General features: G+C 54.6%; 2 protein-coding genes across 18 annotated transcripts in view; both read right to left on the reverse strand.

The window, feature by feature from the left end:
- RANBP3 (RAN binding protein 3) overlaps positions 1–4,855 on the reverse strand; it is a 48,449-nt gene extending 43,594 nt beyond the window's left edge. For 2 of the 9 annotated variants that reach the window (XM_037018016.2, XM_037018013.2), the window contains exons 1-2: positions 4,539–4,646; positions 3,435–3,662 (exon numbers count right to left, since the gene is read on the reverse strand). In XM_037018016.2, coding sequence (XP_036873911.1) covers positions 3,435–3,546 — 112 coding nt within the window. In that variant the 5' untranslated portion in view covers positions 3,547–3,662; positions 4,539–4,646. Of the gene's footprint in view, positions 1–3,434; positions 3,663–4,538 lie in introns of all 9 variants that reach the window. The other 7 variants (XM_017679663.3, XM_017679660.3, XM_037018014.2 and 4 more) reach the window with 6 other exon arrangements.
- A 5,747-nt stretch (positions 4,856–10,602) lies between these two features.
- Positions 10,603–12,235, reverse strand: part of RFX2 (regulatory factor X2) — a 72,571-nt gene continuing 70,938 nt past the window's right edge. For all 9 annotated transcript variants that reach the window (XM_037018355.2, XM_037018353.2, XM_037018357.2 and 6 more), the window contains one exon: positions 10,603–12,167. In XM_037018355.2, the coding sequence (XP_036874250.1) occupies positions 12,055–12,167 (113 nt within the window). In that variant the 3' untranslated portion in view covers positions 10,603–12,054. The remainder of the gene's footprint in view (positions 12,168–12,235) is intronic.

The following is a 12,235-nucleotide window of genomic DNA, read 5'->3' on the forward strand; positions in this document are numbered from 1 at the left end:
TGATTTGAGGACTTCAACCGAGTTGTAGCTCATCAATAAAAATTCAGTTGCATCTTCTTCTCACAGGGGTTAGGTTTTAAGGCAACGACAGGGGTGCACGCTGAGAAAAGCCCAATGGCCCTTGAAAATTTGCAGCAACACACGGTCAGGCTAGATCAGCTGTTCTCAGCTGGGGGCAATGCTGCCCCCACCCCAGCCCCCACCAGGGGACTCTGGGCAATGTAGGCATATTTTGGTTGGCATGTCTGGGGAGGGGAGATGGTGTTACTGACATCTACTGGGAAGCAGTGGGGGAAGCTGACCAACATGTTACAATGTACGGGGCAGCCCCACAAGGGATTCCCTTGTTCCAAATACTTGCAGAGCTGAGGCAAAGAAGCTCTGGCCTAGATGATCCTTCCACGGAAAGCAAGAAACACGTCAGGAGGACGCCACCCTGACTCTGTTGGCCTCCCACTCTGAGCTCACTCCGGGGTGTCTCATTCAGTGGCTAGACTCACCTGCACTATTCAGACTCGTTTCTTGCTCTGTTTGCAGAGCACCTAATCTAAATGTGTCTGTAAGTAAAAATCGTCCATGTAATAAAAACAGCTGCCCTTTGCTGACTGTTTATTCCTGTGTGTGGAGATAGGTGCTAAATAATTCATGTGCATTAATTTATCCACTGCTCACAGCAACCAGAAGATAGATGACTGTCCTCCCTCCCATTTTACTGGTGAGAAAACCGAGGCTCAAAGGAGTCAAATATCTATCCAAAGTCACTCAGAGAGCACACAGCAGAGTCAAAGCACAAACCAGGTTCTCTGTAAGGCAAAGCCATGCCCCGCTGTCACTCATCAGTTCATACCAGTGGATGTCACGGGGTGGCGGGGGGAGGGATGGGAAGAGCGATTCTCCCCACCCCCTGCCCCAGCACATATGGCAATGTCTGAAAGCATTTTTGGTTGTGATGACCCCTGGGGGAGAGGGCAGGGCAACGGGTGCTGCTGGCATCTAGGGGTGGGCTCAGGGATGCCGTTACGTTGCAAAACATCCTAAAGGCATAGGACTGCTCCCACAAGAGAGCCATCTGGCCTGAGACATCAGAGGGCCAAAGCTGGGAGTCCTGCCTTACACCGTGGCTCGGGTTTCCACCCTGTGCATGCACAGCCCAGAAGGATCCGTGTGTGTATGGTATCTTTTAATGCTGAGATCTAGAACCCAGGCCATGATTTCCCATAGCTCATATACACTTTGCTCACCCTCTTTCCACTTTTTACCTTTACTAGGGACAAAGCACTGCTTTCAAATCCTAACGTTCATCTACAACGAGGCATAACTCCAGAGGTAGGCTGATATAAGGAGTTTGGGATGTATCAATAGCAAAATGCTAAGCGGAAGAGAATGTCCCTGGACACAAGTGTAAAACACACCCATCACACTCTCTCTCTCTCTTTCGGGAGAAAAGCATTCCAACTGGCCTTTAAAAGTAATGGACTATAGGACGGCTAAAAAAGGACTGTGGGAGCTGCTGCCACCATCCCTGAAGAGCCCACCCTGGCAACGAGGACTGACAAGGTGCTGAATTGGGTGAAGAACTGGAAACACTTCTTTGAACAAGGGAACAGCACACCTAGCCTATCTACTTAAGCAGGTGGTTCTCAACCCCGGCTGCACAGCAGAATCGCATGTGCTGCTTTCTCACTGCGTGAAAGCCCAGGGCCCATCCAAAACTTCACAGGATCAGAATAAGTGGGGTGTGGGGACTGAGCGTTTGTGGCGTTAAGGAAGCTCCCCAGGCGATTCTGGTGCCCAACCCAGGTGGGCAGCCATTGCCTCAGACTCACGCAGAGGTGGTGACGGCCCAGAGAAGAGTGACAGAGGGGCTGGGTGTGAGGATGGGCCAGCTTAGAATCTCAGTCTGGAAGGACTAAAGCCATGAGGGTGTTTAGTTTCCACAGCAGGAGGTCCAGAAAGCACAGTATGGGCCAGTCCCTGAAGCTACACGGGCAAGAGAGCCCTCTCTGCAGTGGATAAGGAACCGAACTTCCAAGCAGGCTGTACAAGCCAAAAATAAGACACAGAGTCAAGAAACATGTAAGACCAATGAAAGGATGGCAGGGATACGGAAGCCTTGGTGTCCCTAGGACAACCATGACAGAAGTAGCGTCAGAGGCCAAGCTCTAGTGAGTGCAGCATTTATCAGGCAAAAACCTTTAAGTGTCAAACAGTCCATTTCTCTTTTTGACAGCTCTCCTGTCAGAACATATGCTAGAAATGGTATCTCTGGAAAACAGGGGTCCGTGATTTTCCTTTTGTGCGTCTACCTCATGGTGAGCACCCTTGCTGATGAATTCATTCATTCATTTGCTCATTCGACACACGGTTCCTGGAGGCCCACTCTGTGCCAGGGACTGTCCTAGACTCGGGATCCATCAGCGATCACGATGGATAAAAAGCCCTGCCCTCTTGGAGATTATGTTCTAGTGGAGGGGCAGACAGACAAGCAAACCCCGGATGATGGGTGGTGATAAGCACTGTGAGGTAAGCTAAGGAAGGGTACGGGGATAGGGAACACGGACACAAACCAGAACAGGGGACCAGAGAAGTCCTCAGTAATAAAGTTCCAGCTAAATGAGAACCTGAGGGAGTGCCGGAGCGAGCTCTGGGCCATCAGGGGAAGACCTTCAGGCAGAGGAACCAGAGGTCCCAAGGCATAAAGGAGGGAGGGGAGAGGCCACTAGGGGGACCCTGAGGAAGGAAGAGTGGCTGGGGCAGAGGAGCCGGGGAGGGGGAGGAGGGGAGGGCCCGGGGCTTGTCGGGGCCACTCTGGTTTCTGCACTGAGACTCGGGAAGGGTGGAACGGAGGCCCGGGCGGTGGCGGTGTTGGTGGTGAGAGGTGGTCGTGCTTCAGACACACATTTAAGGTACAAGGGACAGGATCTGCTATGGCATACGAGGGGAGAGTAGTAACGGGTGACTTCAAGCCTTTTGCCCTGAGCAATCTGAAGGAAGGGTTTGCATTTACTTCAAGGGGAGAAGGCCGATGGACAGGCAGGTTCTGGGGGAAAAGGCAGGGACTTTGTCTGACTGGCCTATGAGACATCCAGATGGAGATGCTCAGGGTGATGCTGCATAGCTGAGTCTTGCGTTCGAGAATGGGCTGAACACATAAATGCAGAGTGCGTGACACTGACTCCCATTTCCCCGGTCCCTCTTCTGCTTTTAACCAGGCCTTACGAGCTGTAACATCCCAACCCTCACGCTCCCTTTATCCCCTTTATCTTAGGGAGGAGATGCCGCGTACAGTGGTCCAGAGTTGGGGGCGGGGGCTCTGCAGCCAGACTGCCTGGATTCACTCCCCTGCTCCTTACCCGCCGGGTGACCCTTCGGAGGGGCAACTGAAGCGCGCTCGGTGTGCTCGCCAGGAGAACGGGGCTAAGGGCACCACCTACCTCGTGGAGCTTTTGGGAGGAGTGCGGTGACCCGAGACAACACGGGTCCAGACTCTGAACGGCACGTGGTACCGTCCCAAAGGCTCCGCCAGGGTGGGCGCCTCGCTCTCATCACACACGCACTCCTGCGGCTCAAGGTGGAAGCCTCGGGCCACCCCTCCGACAGCGGGGAGCGTGGTGTGGGGGGTCAGGGCCAGGCAGGGGGCCAGCCTGCCTGCGGTCGTGCACCTGGAAACGGAGGGAGCTAAAAATAGGCCTCGGAAGTCCTGACGCTACGGCGACATCAACACCACGGTCGATTCAAGCCGACACCAGCCTCACCGAGTGCTTTTTCTGGGGGGATTCGGAACCATAACGTTGTCAACAACGCTCAGGTGGGATGTCAGCGCTCCACGGGGGAGGGGGCCGCGCAGTCTCCGTCTCCTCCTCTCTCTGGAAGCGCAGCCAAAAAAAGGGGCAAAGCGCAGCCAGGGCTTTCAGCGGCCCCCCATCCTGAGGCCGGGCCTGAAGAGGGGAGACGAGGCGCGACTCTCGGGCCGCCACCAAGGACCCGGGGGAACTGGCGGGAATTGGGGGGCCGAGTAGCGGTGAGGTGGGGGTGGACACGGCCCGGCCGTCGTCCCTCGTCGAGGGCGGGCACCCCACAGCATGAGGGGCGGGCCGGCTCGGCGGCCAGGCGGGCGAAGGGGCGGCCCTGGTCCCCGAGAACGAGGGGGCGGGGAGGGAGCGCGGGGCGACCGGCCCCCGACCAGGCCCGGTGATCTATTTACATCGGAGGCCGAGGTGCTGAGGCCGCGCATCCCGCCCCCTCCAGCTCCCGGCCTGGCCCGCTAGGCGGAAGGGCCGCAAGGTGGCAGCCCCAAGACCCCCGGACCCTCGGGCCGGACGGTGGCAAGGCCGGGGCTGCCGGGAGTGATGGGCCGGGCCGGGGAGCCCGGCCGGAGGGGACGCAATGGGGGGCGGCGGCGGGGCCCGCTAGGCCGCTATCCCGAAGCAGACGGGCCCCCCGCACTCCGGTGTGCTCACCCGTCGGGCCTGGGGCCCCTGGGCCTCCCGCCGCCCGCCCCCCGTCCGCCAGCTGGCCCCCAACGGCACCTCCCCTACCTTCGTTCGCCAGGTCCGCCATTTTACTTCCTTAAGCCCTCCCACAAGGCCCCGCGCCGGCCCGGGCTTGCCGGCTTTCTGCCAGAAACTCCTGCGCGTGCGCACTCCGTAAACCGACTCCGAGCGAGGCGGGCAGGTCGCGCCTGCGCGCTGAGCCCAGCGCGGCATCTTGCCCTGGATCGCGGACTCGGCGGGGGCCAGGCTCCCAACACGCGCCTGCGTACTAACCGCCCCCGCCTCCCGTTCCCGCCGACCGAGGGGGGCGTGGACAGGGCGGGGCCCATGCGCCGCGGGCCTGGCGCGCGTCCCGAGCAACGCGTGAGCGAAACCTCAGTGAGGCGGCGTGCAGTGGGCTGGCCCTTGGCGTACCCGCCGGGCGCTCGTTTCGCCGTGTGTCCCGTCGTTTCCGAGCGCCCTGGGTACTGTCTCCACGGTCCTCATTCACCTAATGGGCTGAACGACCCTCGAGGCTGGGAGGAGGTCGTACACACTGGACCCGACTCACCTGCTGCGCATCTCGGCCCAGCCTCCGGGCCCTGAGCCTCCTCCCCGCAGTACAGCCTTGACCCAGCGGTTGTCACCAGCCTGGCTGTCCCGAACCTGAGCTGGTCGGTCCCCATCTTTCCCCTGGAAGACGGGATGGCCTTCCTGTCTGCTCCCCTTCCTTCATAATATTCTGTAGCAGAGGAATCTTTTCTTTATCCTATCAGGAGCCCTTAACGCGTCCAAAAGGGTTTCTGCTGGGCTTGGGATGAATACTAACTCTTATTCAGGCTTACCGAGCCACCCTGCGCCCCTTGCTCAATGCACCTCAACCATACGGGTCTTTGTGATCCGGCCTCAGGATCTTTGCACTGGCTGATCCCTCTGCTTGGGACTTAGTGCCCATGCCTCCTTGGTTCCCCCCTTGTCCAGTATGATCTAGGTGAGGAGGTCCTATGGCTCATGGGCCACATCTGGCTTGTGAGCTGAGAATGGTTTTTACATTCTTAACTAGTTGTGTGGAAAAAAATCAAAAGAACACTATCCCATGACAGGTGAAAAATCATAAGACATTTAAATTTCAGTGTCTGTAAGTAATATTTATTTGAAAACAGCCACACTCAATTATGTATTGTTGATGGCTGCTTTCCGTCTGCAAGAGCAGAGCCGAACCCTTTTAACAGAGTCTGGACAATGATACATAAAGTAATTTCTACTTGGGTCTTAATAGAAAAAGTTTGCCAACTCCTGATCTAGGACGTATGTGTTTATATGTTTGTCCCATACGTCTCTGTACAGTTGATGGGGTTGTGGGAACTGTTGAACTGCTTCTCTGGGGGAGAATGTGTGTGTGTCTGTCTTGTGTACGTCTATGTGTACACATGTGTGCCTGTGTGTATAGTTTATTGGAAAATTTACTATTTCCCCATCATTTTCTTAAGCCTAAAAGACAATTAATAAAGCAATACATGGAGCTCTGGATTGTAGTGCTGATTTTTTCTTTTTTTGGTGTAAATATTTCAACCATGGTAGATTTCAAGCTACTAAGGTGTCATTAACTGCAGAGTTGGGAAGAAAGAGCACTAGGTTCTACTGTCAGTATCCCCAAATCAGCAGCATCAACATCACCTGAAAGCTTATTGGAAATACATAATCCTAGGCCCCCTCCCAGACCTGAATGGGAATCCACGCCCAGGGGCTTCCCATGCACGTGAGATCTTGATAACTGTTCGTGGTTGTTTTTTTGTGTGTGTATGTGTTATTTTTCATTTTTGTACTTATTTATTTATTTTGTTTTTGTGTTCAGGGGCTTTTAAATGGAATTTTTATTTGTTGTTGAGCCTGGGGTTTATTTAATACTGTTACAAATTTCCTCAACTTTATTTAAATAGACACCTTGATTCTGCAGCCCCACACTCGGCCACCAGGCCCCAGGCACAAATGACCTTGAGTTAGAACTTCTCCAGGTGTAGCTGGGATATCAGTGGTGGACGATCGTGGGGTTCGTCCAGGCTGTCTGGTCTCCAGCAGTGTGTAGACTTGGGTTTTCTCATTTCTAGCTCATTGGTTTCATTACGTTCATATTTCATTATGCGTAACTGCTCTTGGGTAGGCCTTGGCCGTTGCCATATCTCTGAACCCTCTGACTTAATGAAACAAGATACTCTATTTGCCTTTTTTGGTTTAAATTTACTTAATAGAGACTGTATCACATTTAGAAAGGAAAACCACTAAGCCACGAATAGGAGGTAATTGTAAAAATAAGCAGGAAAACAAAACAAGGTGTTTAAATCCTGGGGAGACACTGTTGCCTGCAAAGGTGCTGAGCCCATGCCTGCTCTTTCTTTGATGTAAAGAGAGACTAGCCAAGTATTAGAGGGGTATTAGAGGCGTATTATCACTCCACTGGAACTGTCTCCATGACACGATGAGAAAGAGAGACCAAGAATCAAAAGCAGGCTAGATCTAATCATGTGATCCGGTGTCACTTAATGCCGTGTCTACATGTCTCCTAAAGTCATTTCAGACACCACATTCATCCCACGTGTTGGACAACTGCCAGAAACATGTCATCACTTGCTAAATATAGTCCAGTTGCGGTTTTTCAAGGGACGTTGAGAGATGCTGAACCCATCAGCCTAACGAGTGAACTAAATTTCCACTGGTTTCAAAATTCCCGTCATGGTGCTGATGGCTGCCAACACGATGCCCCTGGGGCCTTCCTTTGCTCTCTTTTTTTCTGGTCTCCCCTAACAGATGAACTTAGTCAACACTCGTTTATTAAACGAATATTTGTGGAGCACTCACAGTGGTGGTTTTAAGGTATGGCGCCCAATTCTTTTGACCCTCTTCCCGTGAAGCCATGAGGGTCTGTTCCCTTGCCTTGAAGGGGGGCGTGGGCCTGCTACTAGCTGATGAATAGATGAGCAGCGGAAGTGACGCTATGTAACTTACAAGGCCAGGTCCCAACAGAGACAGAGGTAACTTCCCTGTGCTTTGCAGCCACCATGTGCAGAAGTTCGACTGTCCTGAGGTTGTCATGCTGTGAGGAAGCAGAAACAGAGACCACCTGGCAAAGCCCTGAGAGAGATCTGCCCAGCCTGGCCCTTCCTGTTCTTCACCCACAGAAACCATGAATGATAAATCAAATGACAGTTGCTGTTATAAGCCACGAACTTGGGGAATATGAGCTAGGCAGCACTGTCTATCCCCCCCCACCTGCTCTGTGCATCAGGCCCTGTTCATATTTGCTGTGCAGCAATGAATATCCATGCACCTGCTTGGCAGTGGGCACTGGGCAGGATGCTGGGGCCCAGGATAAACCAGGCAGACCCTGCCTTCATGGAGCTTTGTGTTATTTTGTGAGGAGACTGACAAGAGACCGGGTAAGCAGAAATAATTTGAGGTAGAGACCAGCACTACAAAGAAAACAAAAAAGCATTTGTGACAGAGTGGAGAAAGAGGGGATACTTTTGATTGGTTGGCCAGGCAAGTCCCCTCTGAGGAAGTGACATGTAGTCAAAGATCTGCCGGAGGGTCATCCCAGATGGGACAGTGAGTGCCAAGGTCCTGAGGTGGACTCAGATGCTACTTCCCCTCAGTCTCTAGTCCAAATCACTTCCCCGGTCTTCCCTTAATGACACTGGTAATGAGTCCTGCCTGGCCTGCTTGGCAGAATGTCCCTTACTGTTTGTTGGTTTGAATGTGTCCCCCTGGTGAAATTCAGGTTATGCGTTTTTGGCGGGAATGCCGCGGGGCGATGCTGTGTCCCTCACGCACCCAATCCAGAGGCGTCGATCTGCAACATGACTGAGGGCGCTTAGAACCTTGGTCTAGATGGTTGTCTGCTGAGCTACACCTTCCTTCCCTTTGTGATGATTGAGTGCAGTGTGGGGAGACTTTTCAGTCCATGTAAATAGAGGGAATATTTGGGGAAGGGAAGGGGAGGCAGGGGTGGGGGGAGAAGGAAGCCAGCTCATTCTAGGTGTTGGGTGCTGCCTTTCCTATCGGGGCTGTTGCAACTTAAACCAAACTGCTAGTGTTGTAGGCAAAATCCCAGCTGGCCAGGTTCCCTCCACAACCCGAAAAGGGAGAGGCTGTGTCACCCACTGACCGCTAGGGGGCGGCAGGGGACTGGGATTGAATTCAAACCTCAGCTCCAGGAAAAAAGCCTTTCAGTCCCGTCTAAGTAACTGAACTCAGGGGTGGAGCTGGACTTGGTAATTGCCCAGCACTTAGCGCTCTGAGGATCACACTCCCAGCACTACAGAAACGCCACTTCTCCATCCTAGGAGGGCTTCAGGGGGTTCTGCGAATCCCTTCTAAACCTGAATGCAAAATTCTGGGGTATTGGGGGGTGCATTGATTTGGAGACTGGTTGCAAACCCCCAGACCACCTTTGGCAAGTGCAAGCAGTGCAGGTGTTTGCTGGGAAGTTACAAGGATGCTCAGGAGCTCAGCCGGAGGGAGGAAACCGGGCAGCTTCAGTGGATCTTGGGAGAGGAAGCGTTCTTTAGAACGGGCAGGCACGTCCCTGAGAAGGCCCAAACCTCTAGGGCTTTCTGACCTATACACAGCTCACGGTTCAGAATCTGAGGAGCAAGCATTGGGTGGGTCCAGCACAGCAGGTCAGTTCCTAATCCTCATGTGCCCTCACTCTGTCTGTTTCACGCCTCCCCCAAATGTTCACAGAGCAAGTGCTTCTAGGCGCCCAGCTGCTGGTCTCAGAAGCCATTTGAGACACAAGCGGAGGCATCTCGTGGGCAGGGGAGCTCCCAATCTACGCCCAGGTTATCTGTGAGCCACCGTGCCTGGAGCGAATGCCCACGTCCCCACTGGGATGCAGGAAGCCCTTCGCACCCCCCACCCCCACCTCAGTTCTCCCTCCAACCCCCGCTATGGCCCTGTGCCAGCCACCCTGGCCCCCCCAGCTGCTCCCTACACAAGCCAGGCCCCCAAGCCATCCCCCGCACCCCTCCACCCGGAACAGTCTTCTTCAGCATGCACGTGCCCACGGAGAGATGCTGTTTAAGATCACGGAAGAAGGGTCATTTCTCAAAAGGGAACCGGGGTGTCACTCTAAAAGGAGCTGATGTCCCGCAAACCTCCATCACAGGAGTCTAGAAGGGACTCGTGACCTCAAAATGGGTGAGACCTCCTCGCTGGTATTGCAGCTGAAAGGCAGGCCACCTGGTTGGGTCCCGGGGGTTTCCAGGATTGGTCACAAAAATCTGTGGGGCTCAGTGCAGAATGAAAGTGGGGACCCTTTGCTGAAAATTATTAAGAATTTCAGATTAAGCCAAGCACAGGCCCCAGACCTGCCAGGCCAGGGAAGGGACGGACGATTTTAGTGTCACTTGGGGGCCCCAGGGCCTCTTCCTGGGACACAAGGGCCTGGGCTGGGGCTGAGGCCAAGAACCTCTGGGGCACGGGGTGCACTGGGCTGGCACTGAGAAGCAGCTTTTAGAGGCAGCTGACCAGAAACTGCATCCAGGTTTCCAGAACATCCTTGGGCCCTGAACCTGTGGCTCACCTGACATCTCCTGTGTCAGAGCCCCCCTGAGAGGGGTCCCAGCCCCAACCCCAATTCCACAAGGCTGGCCCTCTGCAGGTGGGGAGGGTTCAGACGTGTGGCCCCACCACTCTACCAAATAAGCCCCGAGAACCACAGGTGGGGGTCCTCAGCTGAAGCATGCACTGGTTTAGCCAAATCTGAATGAGTCTAGGGTGTCTACAAATAGTCCTGGCCATCCTGGGCTGAGAATCGTCTCTTTGCCGTCTCTGGTCCAGGACTGGCCTTGCTAAATGAAGCTTAGGGAACCCGGTACTTCTGGAATGTTCTCCAAGAAGCCCAGGGGAAAGTGTTGAAGGCAGCCACTTTCCCTCTGGGCCCCATGTGGCCTCAGGGGGACAGCCTCCGGGATGTGGGGCAGGAGGAGCTGGAGTGTGGATTGTGACCCCTGAATTGGGTACATGCAACAGGTTTGTTGCAGCGAGACGCAGGAACGGGCTGGGAAGGCTCCTCTCTTTACTGTCACTTCCATTCCCCCTGGCAGAATCCTGCAAAGGACGAGACAGAGCCTAAGGTGGAAACCCACTTTGTATTGTTCCCCACATGTGGAAGAGCAGGCAGGCCATTACGATCCAAGAACTGTGAGCTTAGCCAGCTCCTGGGAGAGGAGATAATATGTTAAAGACATTCTTTCTGTCTGATTTCATCTAAGTATTGAACTATAAGACCAGAAAAACATTGGGATTAATACAGACTTTTGGCTTCTGAAAAAGCACCCATCTCTCTTGTAGTGCCCCTCCCTGCACGTCAGGAAGTGCCCAGCGCCCCTGCACATCAGGAAGTTAAGGTTTTGAAAGGCCATAGGAGTTTACATTAGTACCTTCTGAGTGAATGAGAAAAAAAATGCTGGGGAACCAAATACACTGCGGTATTAGATACATTCATAAGAAACATCCTAATAACAATTAGAGAACAAAACTATTGATACAGACACATTTCCAGAAAGAGAAACTATTGCATTTCAAGATGCGCGTCCTAGACCAGCCCTGGTCGGCCTTTGCAGTAGGTCTGGGGCAGCGCTCTCGCCGGGCGCTAGTCAAATCCGGCTTGGTAGATGGACACACATCTGGAGAGGTTGTGGTTCCAGGCTGGCAAGTCCCCAGATAAGAGTTTTGGCTTTGAGTTGATCCAGATGGGACATGCCTGGGTTCACAGAGTTCCAGGATGGCTAATTCAAAGGCAGGTGTTCTGGAAGATTCTGGGGAGTGGGATGTAGATACAGCTGTTGTGCACAGACGTGATGGGATGACTGCTCTCTGAAGGCGCCCCTGAAGTGCTGACCATGGGCCCGCTTGGAACAAACTCACTGCAGGCCCAGCGTTTGGCTTGATGTTGGCTGTGAACTTGGAAGAGCCCCAGTGCTTCCCGTTGCTGATTCCAAAAACGTATGGTTTTGATTCCTAAAGGCCCCAGCGGGGCTTGGCACGACGGGACTATTCCTGACTTGGTCTCCGAGCCACGTGGGGCTGCGGGCTGCCTCTGGGGACCTTTGGCGCCTAGAGGGGGCTCGCCTCTAGCCTCAGCCCAGCAGGCAGGGCAGGAGGCCGTGGTGAGTGCCGAGGGTCCCTTCCCGCACAGAGGCACAGGGCGGGGGCTCTGTGGATGCCCAAGAACTGAGGATATCCCTTCCTTCCCAGGATCTGCCCAAGTTTAAAAAAATCACGGTGGAAATTGGAACCAGCAGAATGGGGGAGAAGCCCAGCACAGCCCTGGCACTGGGGCCGGATGCATGGCCGGCTTGGATTGGGGCTCGGCCTCCAGCAGCAGAGAGGATAAAACAGTCACGACGCCTGGGCAGCGCGCTGAGCTGCACTCAGGGGCAGTGGGGTGTCTGCCTGGCTGACATCTGGTGTCCTCCAGGGGCGACAGCGCCCGGCTCCCTGAGTCGGGGTGAAGGCCACATCGCCTAAGAGGCACTACTGTGGTGGGGCCAGGCAGTCCCCGAGGCGGGACGGCGCCCAGCTAAACGCCCTGCAGGGAGGGGCTGGGGTCGCTGCGCTCGCACTTCACCAGGGGCTCGCCCAGGCTGCGGGCAGCAGGGTGGGCCTCACCGCCCCGGCCCTCGCTGATGTCCTCTGCGTGGTCAGCATTGGGGAAAGGATGAGGGCAGCAGGCAGGGGAGGGAGGGAGAGAAGTGTGTCTC

The sequence above is a fragment of the Manis javanica genome, chromosome 13, assembly GCF_040802235.1.
Source record: "Manis javanica isolate MJ-LG chromosome 13, MJ_LKY, whole genome shotgun sequence".
NCBI classification, from domain to species: domain Eukaryota; kingdom Metazoa; phylum Chordata; class Mammalia; order Pholidota; family Manidae; genus Manis; species Manis javanica.